The following is a 13,267-nucleotide window of genomic DNA, read 5'->3' on the forward strand; positions in this document are numbered from 1 at the left end:
AAACTTGAAAACCTTGAATGAGAATGCGGCTATAAGAGAGTCTACAACTACCTGGAGACACTGAGAGTGATCAATCCCTTTTTGTCTGGCCGTGACCTCTGGAAAAAAATCATATTTACATGTGTTTTTCATTTGTAAATCATTTGGATTTCCTCTGTCATCTTATATTTCGGTGCTCACTTACTTGCTTAACATTGTTTACTTGCATGCATGCCAGAAATGCTTGCACATGATTTGGCATTTAAATTCCACATCAAACTGTCCACTTCTTGACTGTGGTGGTATTTTTGAAAACACATTTTCTTTGCTTATATGTAAATAGCGTCTTTGTCTGTGAGCGGCACGTGAACGACCTTTTTCAAAATTAATCAGACATTTCTGCCTAAAAAACTGGTGAACTTTAAGGCTTTATGTGACTGCTGAATTTATTGTTTGCTTCTTTTTTTTATGAATAAAAACCAAGATTGCGAAATAGTTTTCTGTTATTTCTGTCAAAAATCTTTAAAAAATGAATCCCATAACAGCAAGGTATCTTGAAAATGGGAGAGCTGGGGAGTAGTGGTTAGAGAAATATCTCTGGGATTGAAGGGTCACAGGTTCACATCCTCCCCCCTAAGTGCCTTGAGCATGGACCTAACCCCTAAACTTCTCCCCGAGCGCTACACAGGTGGTAGCCCACTGCTGTGAGCGGCACACACCACTGTCTGAGCGAATGGATGGCTCAAATGTAGAGGAAGAATTTACACACGTAGGATCAATATGCCACAAATTATAATAATAATAATTATTGCACGGTCTTCGTTTGGATCTTCTGCTCCATATTCATACAGTTCTATGATATTTCTTTTCTCTGACCTTGCCTTATCACATAACAGTTGTCGCATTAATATACATGATGCCGCCTTCGCTAACATCCCGCCTCAATCTCTAGTCTTTTAACAGCTATAATTTATTTTATTTTTTTTGCCTTGAAGGTGTCTTCATATTAGTTGAACACCCTGGAAAGTAATTCTTTCAGCTTGGAGGCATTACAATGGTTTGATGAATAATTACAGGTGCTGAAAGCTTAATGGTATTTTTTCATTACAAATCATATCAGTGTTGCATGCCTGTGTACTCGCATCAATTTAGCTGAATGAGAAGGTTGTTTGTGTCAGCTCCCATTAAGTCACACAGCGCTGGCTTTTCAGCTGTGTTTTGCATCTCTGATATGATGTCTTTCTGACTACAGCGGGACCCTGCAGTGGGAGTTACACTTCAGTACCACAGGGAGGAAGTGCACGAGAATGTTTGGGGGTCTAATCTTCAGATGCCATCGGAATTCTCGAGACTGAATAAATTAAAACCAGCTGGAGTCGTATCCAATGTCACGGGAGGATTGAACAACGTTTTCTTGGGGTGAAATTTGGGTGAATAGGACGAGAGGAATGGAGGTGGGGTTTACTGAGAATTCTGCAGGGCTATGACGGGTTTCAAGTTGGAAATATTTCCATAATTTGGGTAAAAATAACAAAAGAAATCTGCACTGATTCTGAATAATCACAAGGTAACGGAATCACAAGATTGCATCTGAGCAATATCTTTAACAAAGCCTCTTCAGATGGCAAACACTACATCATAAAAACATTCTGAAGACATAGATAGAGCTGCTGTCAGGCTATAGTTAATTAGATCGGTTATGTAGTATCTTAGTGAAGTGACGTTTTGCCATATATTGATCCATTTAAAGGGGAATTACCGTTTTTTACAACCTGGATCTTATTTCTGGCATAAAATATGATCGTTTACTCACCTATATATCTTTGGTGTCATTTGGAGTTGTTCGGACCATATTTAGAGCCGTGTATATCCATATAGTGGAAGTGACTGGGGCACCGAAACGCAGCCTCTAAATAACGCATTATCTGCCACGAAACTCGTTCATTTCACCAAAATTTTGTTATGATACACTAGTGCTATTCCCAGTTGAGTCCGGAGTTACCTGTTAACATCATTTGGGGTCTATAGATTGACCTGCTAACCTCTGACCTGGATGATGTCATCTCTGAGCGCCGCGCGCACCGCACGCCTTGTTTCCCTGTAATTTGCTACTGCTAGATGTTTGCAAAATGGCTGAATATTTTTCCGATTTTGAGGTTGTGCACGATGACTTTGTTTATGATGGATGTCCTTACTGTTTTGAGCCAGAGTATACGGATGAGGAGCTCATTGCAAGGAGGATGCAGCGGCAGAGAGAGGAACAGCTGGCCAAAGAACAACAAACCGCTGCACGTCCACGAATAGGTAACAGGTAACTCCGGACTCAACGGGGAATAGCACTAGCTATTGTGTACAGTACACAATATGGATATACGTGGATCTAAATATCGTCCGAACGACTCCAAATGACACCAAAGTTATATGGGTGAGTAAACAATAGCATTTTATGCCAGAAATAAGGTCCAGGTTGTAAAAAACAGTAATTCCCCATTAACACAGTCAGTCTGTATTAAACCTATGTTTAAGCGGCATATTGATGAATTAGTATAACTGTGTTGATATCACTTTTAGGAATGTACATTTAACAACATGTGGAAAAGGTCATGAGAAAATGATGTTTAATCGAAGCTTTTGTAATATATATTGCAATTGTAGCTTGTTCTTTACTATGTTCTAAGCAGATAAATCAGTCAAATGTATTTTCCAGAGCTTGTCACGTCAAAGTCCTTCAGGTAAAATCTAATATTTTTGTCTGATGTTGTGACTGGCTTCCGTGTCTTTCCACATATACCTGTAAACATTTGTTATTTAGCTGTGAATCAAAGAGACAGCATTTATTGGCATAACCTTCTGGGGTGGACAGCGACGCACTTGTTCCATCTATTACCAACAGATGGCTCTTTAGAATGACACTCACTTTCTGACCTTTAGCTGGGACGGTTTTATTTTGTGACAAGGACAACTTTCAAGAGGTGCACTATTTCTTCAGCCGGCGTGCATATTTATCAGCCTTTACCCAAGGGGGATTTCATCTAAATTATAGCAAGGTTATCAGTCTCGAAACCAATAGGTTAGTTCTGCCACTTCTGTGGAGTAGTCTGTGGCCACAGACAATAAGATCAAAACAGCACGGGGATTACATTTTACAAAGACGGGCGGATTAAAAGTAAAGGAGAAAGTACAGTTGAAGTGGACGCTGAATGTGTAGAGGAAAACATGCATTTGCAGCATTATAATGGAGATCAACAATGGATCAATGGCCAATGTCCTCTCCCACATTCATGTTGCATCACGTATGTCCCTCTCAGTTTGTTTCAGTGTCACAGAGGCAGCTTTGTCCAGATATGTGACAGCAAGCCTTGACGCTAAACAGACTTTGCCCAAATCAATGGGATTGCTTTTCATGACGTCCGCTGCTGTTGGTGTACTGTAGCAGACACTGCGGAATAGTAGAAATCTTATATGAGAGCGAGTCTTAGATCAAAGCAAATATTCATGTTTACCGTGAAATACAGATAACCATACAACCATACAAATAATGGTTAGGCACAGGACATGCATTCATTTAATGTGAAACCTCCGTGCTTTTGTGAGCATGACTCATGGCCCACCATTTCCATTCTGCAAAACATCCAAACTAGAATACCACTTTTGTACAAGCCCGTGTTTAATTTCCAAATGGCACTGAATAAAATGTCACTCATAAATGGCTTCTGTTAAAAAAGGATAGCAACTCATTATATTAACTCAGTGCAACAAGCTCAAAAGGTCTAAAGCCCCCGGTAGTGGCCCCGAGAGGCTGCGCTGTTCATTACAACTCACATTATGAAAAACTTGCCACAAAACAAACAACAAAGAGAGGATTTTTTATTTTTAGAACATTAATGTGGGTGAACTTAAAATGTCCAGAGGGAGGCACGAGACGAACCGCCGAGAGAGCGTTCAAATCAAAACGGTTGGTTCCCTTAAGACCGAGAGTTGCAGTCAATTTACTTATTTAATTAGAATCTGCCTAAAGTATTGTGTGAAGTCTCGTGTGAAGCTGACATTTTGGCTCGAAGGTGAAAGAGTGCCCAAAATGAGAAGAGACAGACCTCTGTGGAGAACTAATGTGGTCAGCACATTTCTTAAAAATAAACTACTCTAATGCATTATAATGATTTATGTAGCCTCGTGGCTGCTGCAGAAAAAGGTCAGGGATACATTAGAACTTCTGAATGTATTACACAGGAGCTGTGAATATTTGTGGAGAATAGGACAGAATTGCAGCCAATAATTGTTGTCATGCACTAAAGTGTACGTCATGAATTCAGTATGAAAGCCTGGGGTCGGTTTCTCTCTTTCGTCTACTGTGATGTATGTGACACTGCTCCTGAACTTCCTGAAATGTTACCTCAAACACGCTTGCATAGTGGCTTGTTTGGCAAGACACAACATGTGAATCTTTGAACAAACAGAGTGGGCTAGCTGATCAATTGGAACCTTTGACTTGATATACAGATGGACAAACCCTCTGTAACGTGATTCCCTGGTTTCCTAGAGAATGGATTTGGAGCTCAAAGCGGCCGTCACCGTCTTGGCAGGGCCTGAAATGGGTAAAGAGACGGCACAAGTCGGATACCTGCCAGCGGCTTTTCAACCAATCCAGCATTTCGGATTGAGATCTCTTTGATTAGCTGTTTAGCTTGGAGAACCAGCGCATGGAGGAGGCTCATCATCATCTAATCTGACCGTATAAACTGCAGACCAACTAATCTGCATTATTTAGGAGAAGCCGGGTCATGCCATGTGTTGTGTGATAGTTTGCAGCTTCCAACCTCTTCTGATTTGCTCTTTTGAATGACACAACACAAACTACTGCCACTTGCTGGTATGAAGAGCTATTTTCTCTAGTGCAGTTGCGTAACATCCAGCACAGGAGAGGGCAGTAGTCTTTGCAGTTCATTCAAGTGTAAATTTTTGGCCCAGACACAAACAACGTGGGGCGATGTCCCAGTTGGCCCTTCGTTGTCTGTGTGCGTACCCTTAAAGAGATAGGAGCTAAAACTGAGCTCCACAGGCAGAAGGTGAAAGGAGGTCATGTATGACAACATGTGTGCCTCTTTAACCGGGGAAGCTAGTGGCTAGTGGTTAGAGACACAAATTTTGCACCGTGTGGTCATTGCTTCAAATCCCCTCACATCTCCATGGCTGAGGTTCCTTGATCTGCTCGCTGGACACCTCGCGAGGCTGTCTGCTGCTCCAAGTGTGCTCATTTGTATGGGTTAAATGCAGAGAATCCATACATTGTATGCGAGTGCATGGCAAAATAAAGCTGATTTAAATGAATGCATCATTCATATATCGGTGTTGCTAATAAGAACCATAAATCTTTGCAATCTTGAGCTCAACAACTTGAGTACCATATTTTACTGCATGGTGTTACAGTATTTTTTACTTTATTTATTATTATTACTTTATAATAAAGACACTCAGGACTGCAGAGCTGCACATCTGTAGGCCTGCACAGAATCGAGTCATCTGCCTCTGACGCGCCAGATGCTTCCTGTGCTGTCACCTTAAAGTCACAATGACTGAATCAGAGCAGCACGGCACGGCTCGGGTTTTTTCCATCTCTGACCCACTGGAGACACCTCATGTCGAAATGGGACGGGCTTGGCTTGAATGCACCCTGATTCGCTGTTTTCTCCGGACTCTAAAAACCTCCGAGCGCAGAGCATTGCCCGCCCGTCCTCAGTGGTTCATCCCTCTGAGTCAGCCCGTCCTTTCTAGCTGCAGTCGGCGCTCGATTGCCTTGGTCTGAAGCAACTATGGCAGACCGAGAGGATAATGTTACAGTTCCTGAGTTCAGCAGCCTGCTCCAAATGGATCCCAAACTCAAACAGTACGAGAAGGACTTCAAGAGGAGGTAAAACACGGCTCTAACAGCGGTTTAATTCGCCGCCTGTCGCCAGAATAAGTACCCGCCGAAGCGGCCAGAAGCCAGGCTTACTCTGGCGCTCGTGTGTTGAAATGAAAAGACACAACTAACAGATAAAAGGCGATTCTTGCAGCACATCAGACGTTCGCCCTTGGTGTTGTTTGACATTTTGAATGAGAGGAGGAGGTCGAGGGGTCTTCCCCTCTCATGTATTGTAGCTTAGCCTGCTGCATCTATATAGCGCGCGTTTAGAAGATGAAAGACGTTCAGGTTATATGCAAAATTAATGATGATCAGCTACCAGGAAGTCTATTCTTTGGGTGTTTTTTTTTTAAGGTGACAAGTTGCTGGGATATAAATAAAAATAAAAAAACAGGCAAGTCGTCCCCCAACTTCCTCCTGTGTTTGACAGTTCAAGTGCAGGCATGTGTGTGCGTCTCAGCCAGGTGACGTCCGCGTTACGTCGCTGTGAGGTGGTGCTCTGGACTGGAGACGCTGTCTGCTGTAGGCTGTTAATGGCCCAGCATCACTGCAGCTTTCTGTGTGACTGGTATTTGTAGCAGCTCGTTGGATTGTTATTTATTTTAATGCAAAATGTTGCTCACGTTTCTCTTTCAGCCAACGAATTCATGATTAGAGTCTCCATGTGTGTGTGTGTGTGTGTTTGTGATCCTGCAGTGTGTCTCTGTATTCACTCATATATTGATCTGTCATAATGTCCATCACAAATTCCAGTCACACAGTTTCCTGCAGTTGCCAAAAGGAAAGCAAAGATTGCTCAACGCGTCAGACTACAAGCAGACGTAGATTAAATTAAATGAATGCCAGTAATGCGCGCCCAAAGTGGCAGGTTGTGACAAATAATATACAGTAACAGCGTTGCAGGCTTGCTATAGGGTGTCTTAATAGCGACCTTTGACATTTATGTTTTTGGAAGTCACAGCTGCACAGGTTCTAAATACAGCGTCCTGCTTCAGATTGTAACTGTGATCTAAACCTTATTGGATTACACTATGTATATATATCTATTAATTCAGACCTAATATGTTATGGAAAATTGTCCTGCCTCCTTGTAACCTGACACGTCACAGACAGACAGACAGAGCTGTCAGCCCATCAAACGCATTCAGATCAAGTTTATATTTAAACCCAGCAGACATTAGAGATCAGTAGCCTTTTATTCTCTGCTATCTATATAACACAGTGAATTATACTGGCTTATTGTGACGGCTGAAACTGCGGGGGCCATCGTTTTTTTAAATGCCGTTTTATCGCGACAAAGGGGCTTTTGTTTTATCGAGATCCCCGGAAAATTACTGCGATCTCGAAGAGGGTCCATTACCGAACAGTTTAAACATTGAAGTGCACTTGCCTCTGAAGCTGCAGCCGGGGCTTCGTCTCCTCCTTAAATTATGAGCGCTGATCTGAATGTTACAGTTTGCCGCCTTCAGGGGCTTCTGGCTTTTGTAACACATGGTTAATGTTGTGAAAGGGCCTGTTAAACCCTAAACTTTTCCTAAGCTTGTCCGCAGCTTGTCGTGGTTTGACGCAAGATACTGACTCAGGTCTCCTTGGTGATAGTCCTATGTTTAAGCCATTTAACCACCACAACTACCTTCCCTTTACCGTTCCTTCATGCTGCTTAACCCAACAGAGGGAACATCCTTTTGTTTTCTCACAATAAATAAATTAATTCACTGGTTATCACTAGAAAAGTTATATATAGCTACTACAATAATTAACCCATGATCTCGAAGATAACGGCATTAAAAAAATAACGGCAGGCAGGAACATTCTCAGCTTCTGTACTGAAACAAATAAATGAAAAACACAGGAATATAAAATAAAATTTTGAAACATACAGCAACATGGGGGGAAAAAGGAAGCACATGTCCTTGGTTTCTGAGCTGACCCTGTGTTGACCCTGTGTTACTCCAAAAGTAAACAGACGCTCTGTTGGCCAATAGGCACTCTCACGACTCTTGGGCGTCTTTTTAAGTCCATTTTTAAACTGATAAAGAGACTAGACTATAATGACAGGATGCATTTAAAAGAAGAAAGATTCTAGCAGCAAAATGTAGTTAAGAGTCTGATTTTATGATCACTCTTCACTGTCGACTCTTTCGGGATGGAAGGACATCTGTCTCACAAACTGACATCGTAATTCTTCAGCTCAATTCCCCACCTCGTGTCAAATTAGCCCTACCTGCTGGATTTCTTTTTCACTTTTTTAAACCGAGTGTCATGTTTTTCAGCGCTGGGGTGACAGTGATAATGATCCACAGCTCGCACTGCCTCGGTGTCTGCTCACCGTTGGGTCGCCCTCCCCGAAGCCGCGCTTTAAAACTCTGCTTAGGGGCCATATAGTTTTATCCATTTTCATTACCATGTCAGGTCTTGTTTCTAATGTGGCAGGTAAGGGACCACCTGCTTTGTATTTGAAGCATGCGAGCAGGGCTGTAGCCTTGCAGCGAGATGAGCGTGTCAGTTTCATCTCAGACACAGCTTGGGATTTCTAGGCTTCACCGAGCTCTAGACGTGTCTCAAACACCTGCCCCGCTGATGAAAGTTGCACATAAATTATTTTACATATAGGATCACCGCTGTGTGAAGGTTAATTCTTGATAAGCCCCCGGTGTTGCAAGTCCCAGAGTCCAAACACCGTATCATGAACACGGTGCACAGAAATCAAGAGCTTTCTCAGGCTGCAGTGTCACACTGAGTACCAGTACTAAGAATTCAGCTCGCTTATCAGAACGAGACCTATGACCACACAGGCTGATCCTTTAGATTTCACCACAATGTCATGGCTCAAGGCTGCGCACATTTCAGGTTTGTTGAACTTTGGTTCACACCAGATACAGTCACGGTGCGCAGTCAGTTGAAATAACTCCAGCAGAGTCTAATTAGTTATTCCGTGGTTGCAGGCAGTTCTTTTTCTTCTTCTTCTCCTTTTATTGTCAGGATGCTAAGTTTCTGATTGATTGGGAAAATAACCGTTAATGCCGGCACGCAGGTTACAGCCCTAGTGAGCCGTGCTCTGTTGACATCCTTCATTATTTACTCTTCCTGTTGCGCAAGTCTGCAGGAAGTGCTGCTAGGATTTTGCAGCTCGGGACACCGTGTTTCTCCTAAATTGGACCAAATGAAAGTAGGGAGCATTGGGTCTAATGCTTATTTCGGTTTTAGCAAAGATTTGAGTACGTCGTCGCAACTTACTTCAAAGTAAAAATAACCCCGTCTAATGCACTCAAAGGTGATGCAATACATGTAAATGCAAAACTGCTAATGACTGCTACAAATGCATGTGGTCCAACTGAACATGTACTGAGCTGAATACAGAAAACTGAACTAAACGCAGGAAAAGACTTGGTTAATATTATTAGACTGTGATGGTTTAATATTTGATGTACCTTCTTTTAAAAGCAGCTTTGGCAGCATTTCTTTTCCCCCCGTCACCTTGCTCGAGGGTCAGGAAAGATGTGAGTTGAACAGAGAAATGTAGCTTTCATCAATCAAGCGAACGTCCAGGCGCCTCTTTAGCCTCGTTAATGCACTTAGTCAAGAAGGGCGTTATTTGAAAGTCACCTTGCTGCTGGCCTTTATGGAAGAAGCCCTTTAAGCAAGCTAAGCTCAAAAGGCTTTTTTCCCCCCGTGCGTCTCCAGGCTGTTGCAGACTTTCTTGGCACCTGTGTGCGTCAGCTGTCACTGTCAGTCACACACAACACAACACAGACCTGAACGCGGACTCTAAATTTAGACGCCCAATTGTCTAACGCTGGCTTGTATGAAGGGTAACACTGCCCACGCTGTAGAGAGATTTTAAGTTGTGTGAGTGTAATTTGCTTAAAAAATCTATAGAATATGTATTGAAGAACCTGCACAATGTGTAGGGGAGTGTTCCGAATCATTTTGATTGCAGTACAGCCACTTCATAGAGCCTTACCTTACCTAATACCTGAATTTAAGTGCAGATTTTATGAAACGTACAATGGAAGATTAACTCTGTAGGAAATCAACCAAAAACTAAATCAATGATCAATAAAATAAAAGGCTAAAAACTAATCTGGGTGAACATGTGATGACCTGAGGGAATCTGGATAAAAAATGTGTGTAAAATATTCAACTATTGCCTGCACTAGATGTGTTTCGTATCCACCAACAACACACACATGCAAACATCAAATCAAATCATGTTATTGCTCCATGCCACCCTTCCCTTCCTTTGTGTGTCTTTGCATAGTGAGCATTAGGTACACCATTTCAGCTGCAGAAAAACATATCATTTCCGTAGCAATAACACAGATTTGTATTATGTGAAATCAGGTCAGGGTAAGCCTCAGATGTACCTTCAGTTTAGTGCCAATTAGCATAACAAGCATGTAAATATTACACCTGTGTAATCTAAGCATTATGCCAGTGGTGAAGAAATTGTATGGCTCTAAGCACCACTTTTCCATGTGGAAAAAAAAAAGAAGAAATTAAAGTTCTTTTTAACACCAGCGAACGTTATCGTGATGAAATACAGTATTGCAAAAGATGCTATACCACAAAAGGCTGCACTCTATGAAATTGAATACACTTCCTGTTTCCTAAACGGGCGCTTGTTGGAAATGTTGTGAATATTGTGCACGTGGGTGAAAGAAGATTGGTAAAAGATGCTCAACAAAGCAACACAGGGAGCAAGAAGGCCATTACAAAACGACGCAAACAAGCTCCCTGTGGCCAGTTTAGCTTTTATGCAATTTACCACTATTTCATATTAATAATGTATTTATTTATGCATCCTTTATTACAACCTACAGGGCTGCAGAAAGATAGGGCATCCTAAGCGCCAATGCACTGATGGACTACTCCTCGTCTATGCCAATGCAATGTACAAATGTTTGTGTCTTCTTTGCTTCTCATTTCCATCAACTATCAGCAGAGATGTTTGGCCAGATCTGGCGTGTGTCCTGCTGAGACACAGACAAATGCATTTAATTTTTCTCTTTCGGTTTATCTTGGAGAACTTGCAGCTGCCGCTTTGAACTAGATCTGGTACAAAGACAACACGTTACGGTGAAGGGATTAGGGAGTGGACCTTCGAGAAAAGGGTCCTCAACAGAGGCCACATTTCCATATGTAACAGTAATGAGACAAAATTTCAAAGTCAAAGATCCTTCTGTTGTAGAGTGCCAGAGGGGGTTAGGGTTGTAGTAGTTGGCTTTCGCTGCTAGTGCAAGGCATTTGAAGAGCTTGGCCGTCCAACTTTTCTTCTTGGACCTTTTTCCTCCTTGACATCATCCATCCTGGACGTCATGCTGCTCTGCACTTTTGCCCGCTGCACTTCAACCTCCTGCAGGGCTTGTTTCTTTTGTGGTCCTGAGGAGGGGAGATCTTGTGTCACTGGAGGGGATCGATCCCCCACTGTTTCTCCTCGTGCTTCAGAGATGGAGTCAAGCTTCTCCAGCTGTTTCTGAGCCTCATCTCTCTTATTCAGGAGAGTGTCGCCCAGCTGGTCTGCTTTCTTGAGCACCCTCTGAGCCTCAGCGATGAGCTCTTTCCTGACCCACCTTCTCAAGTACCTACTGAACCCTAACTTTGATTTTCAATAGAGCTTTTGCCAACTGATTAGCTTTACTTTGTTCTTCTTCTTCTTCAGGTTTGTTTCTGTGCCATGGTCTTCTCTTTTGGGAGTGCTTTCTTCAGAGGTCTCATTTCATCCACTGTCTTCTTAGTGTCAACTTTTGACTGTGGGACTAATACAAGTTTCCACTCTCAAATTTGCATATAATAATATTAAATTAACATGGATTGAAGCAACACAGAATTACAAGTTGTCTTTTTCTGCAACATGAATGAATGGCAGGTTCCAAGGAATATATGGTTTGGCTTGATATTTAGAAAAAAGGAACGGTGTTAGGCAGGGATTGCGTTAACTGAATATTTTCTGTCATTGACCGTTTTTTTTTAAAACTGTGACGGAAAAATCTAAAGGCCGTCTGTCATTTCGACAGCTTGCAATTCACACCCCTGACCACTTGGAGAGTGACGTTATTAATTGGCTTTTGACTCTAATCGCAGTTTTCATTTGAAACGTAGCGGAACTTTTGTCAGTGTGCACGATTTCCTGGTACACCGATTACACTGATGTCAGAGCTCAGCTAACCATAGACATATATACAATATAAAAACACAAAACCAAGAGATAAGACATCGTGGGCCGTAATCTATACATATAATCTGCTATTTTATTACTTATCACTTAACCTTAAAAGGACAAAACTTTCTCATAATTTTCACTTTGTTTTTTAAGCTAGGGATGAGATTTTCCATAAAATTCAGCCATGCAGCTGATAATTTAGTACTGTAAAGCTGCTATAATTATGGCCATTTGTGTGTAACAACATTTCACTCTGTTTTAGCTCAATAATTTGGTTTAACGGTCTACAACTTTAGTGTTTTTGGTTCAGTCTCAGCACTCCCATTATTGTCACTTACAGCCACAGCAGACGGCTGTTTTTTCAGCAAAAGGCTCTCACCAAGCCACTGTAGCCTCCCACCGAACAGCAGACAGACGTAGCGTCTAGCTTGTGAACATAGTGGCGCGCATAGATGCTTCAGAGCCTGATATTTCCCCCAGGAGTTGATGGAAAGCAAAACAGAACTGATGAGACCCTGGCTATTAGACATTCATCATCTTATTCAGCATCATGTTGATTTTGTTAATTATAGAGTAGGATAAGCCTACGGGTGTGGCTATCTCATGATAGACAGGTCGCTACAGTGTGGGGTTCATAGTGCCAGGCTTCAAAACAGCAGTGCACATACCAATCAGTGTCGACACCGTGGTTTAGCTTTGTTGTTGTGTCCTCTGCTTTTCAGCCGCCAATTTTTTTTAATACAGCCCCATGCAAGTAGCGAGAGAAAACATCAAGTCTCCATTTGGTATTTTTAAAATGCACATGAATCAGTTACTTTAATCATCACAAACACAAACACATTTTCACAATCTACCAAGAAAAGTGAGCAGGGACGAAGACAGCAGTTATGAACAGAACTCCAGTTCTTCACTCGTAACACTGCCTTGCCCTCATTAGGAATTCAGGACCGGCAGTGGTGAGAAAAAAAAAGCTGGTTGCCATATGTGATGAGATGGTCTAAGGCTCTGCTCTTTGCCGCTCGATGCTGGAGTGTTATGCTGCCAAATGTTGCCCATGGATACCATGTGCAATCCTGTGCTAGATATTGTAGTAAACTGCAGACTTTGTAACTCGGTAAAACAGATGGGAAAGCATAGAGATGTAACACTAGTGCCAGGATGGAGGAGAGGGAGAGTGACGGGATCGTAGCATGATGTAGATGAAGGCAAGAAATGGAAAGAAA

General features: G+C 42.1%; 1 protein-coding gene across 2 annotated transcripts in view; it reads left to right on the plus strand.

The window, feature by feature from the left end:
• The first annotated feature begins 5,764 nt into the window (after positions 1-5,764).
• gbe1b (glucan (1,4-alpha-), branching enzyme 1b) overlaps positions 5,765-13,267 on the plus strand; it is an 89,395-nt gene continuing 81,892 nt past the window's right edge. The window contains exon 1 of one of the 2 annotated variants that reach the window (XM_084558741.1): positions 5,765-5,887. In XM_084558741.1, coding sequence (XP_084414867.1) covers positions 5,790-5,887 — 98 coding nt within the window. In that variant the 5' untranslated portion in view covers positions 5,765-5,789. The remainder of the gene's footprint in view (positions 5,888-13,267) is intronic. The other variant, XM_084558742.1, reaches the window with a different exon arrangement.

This window comes from Chelon labrosus (assembly GCF_963514085.1).
Source record: "Chelon labrosus genome assembly, chromosome: 13".
Taxonomy (NCBI): Eukaryota; Metazoa; Chordata; class Actinopteri; order Mugiliformes; family Mugilidae; genus Chelon; species Chelon labrosus.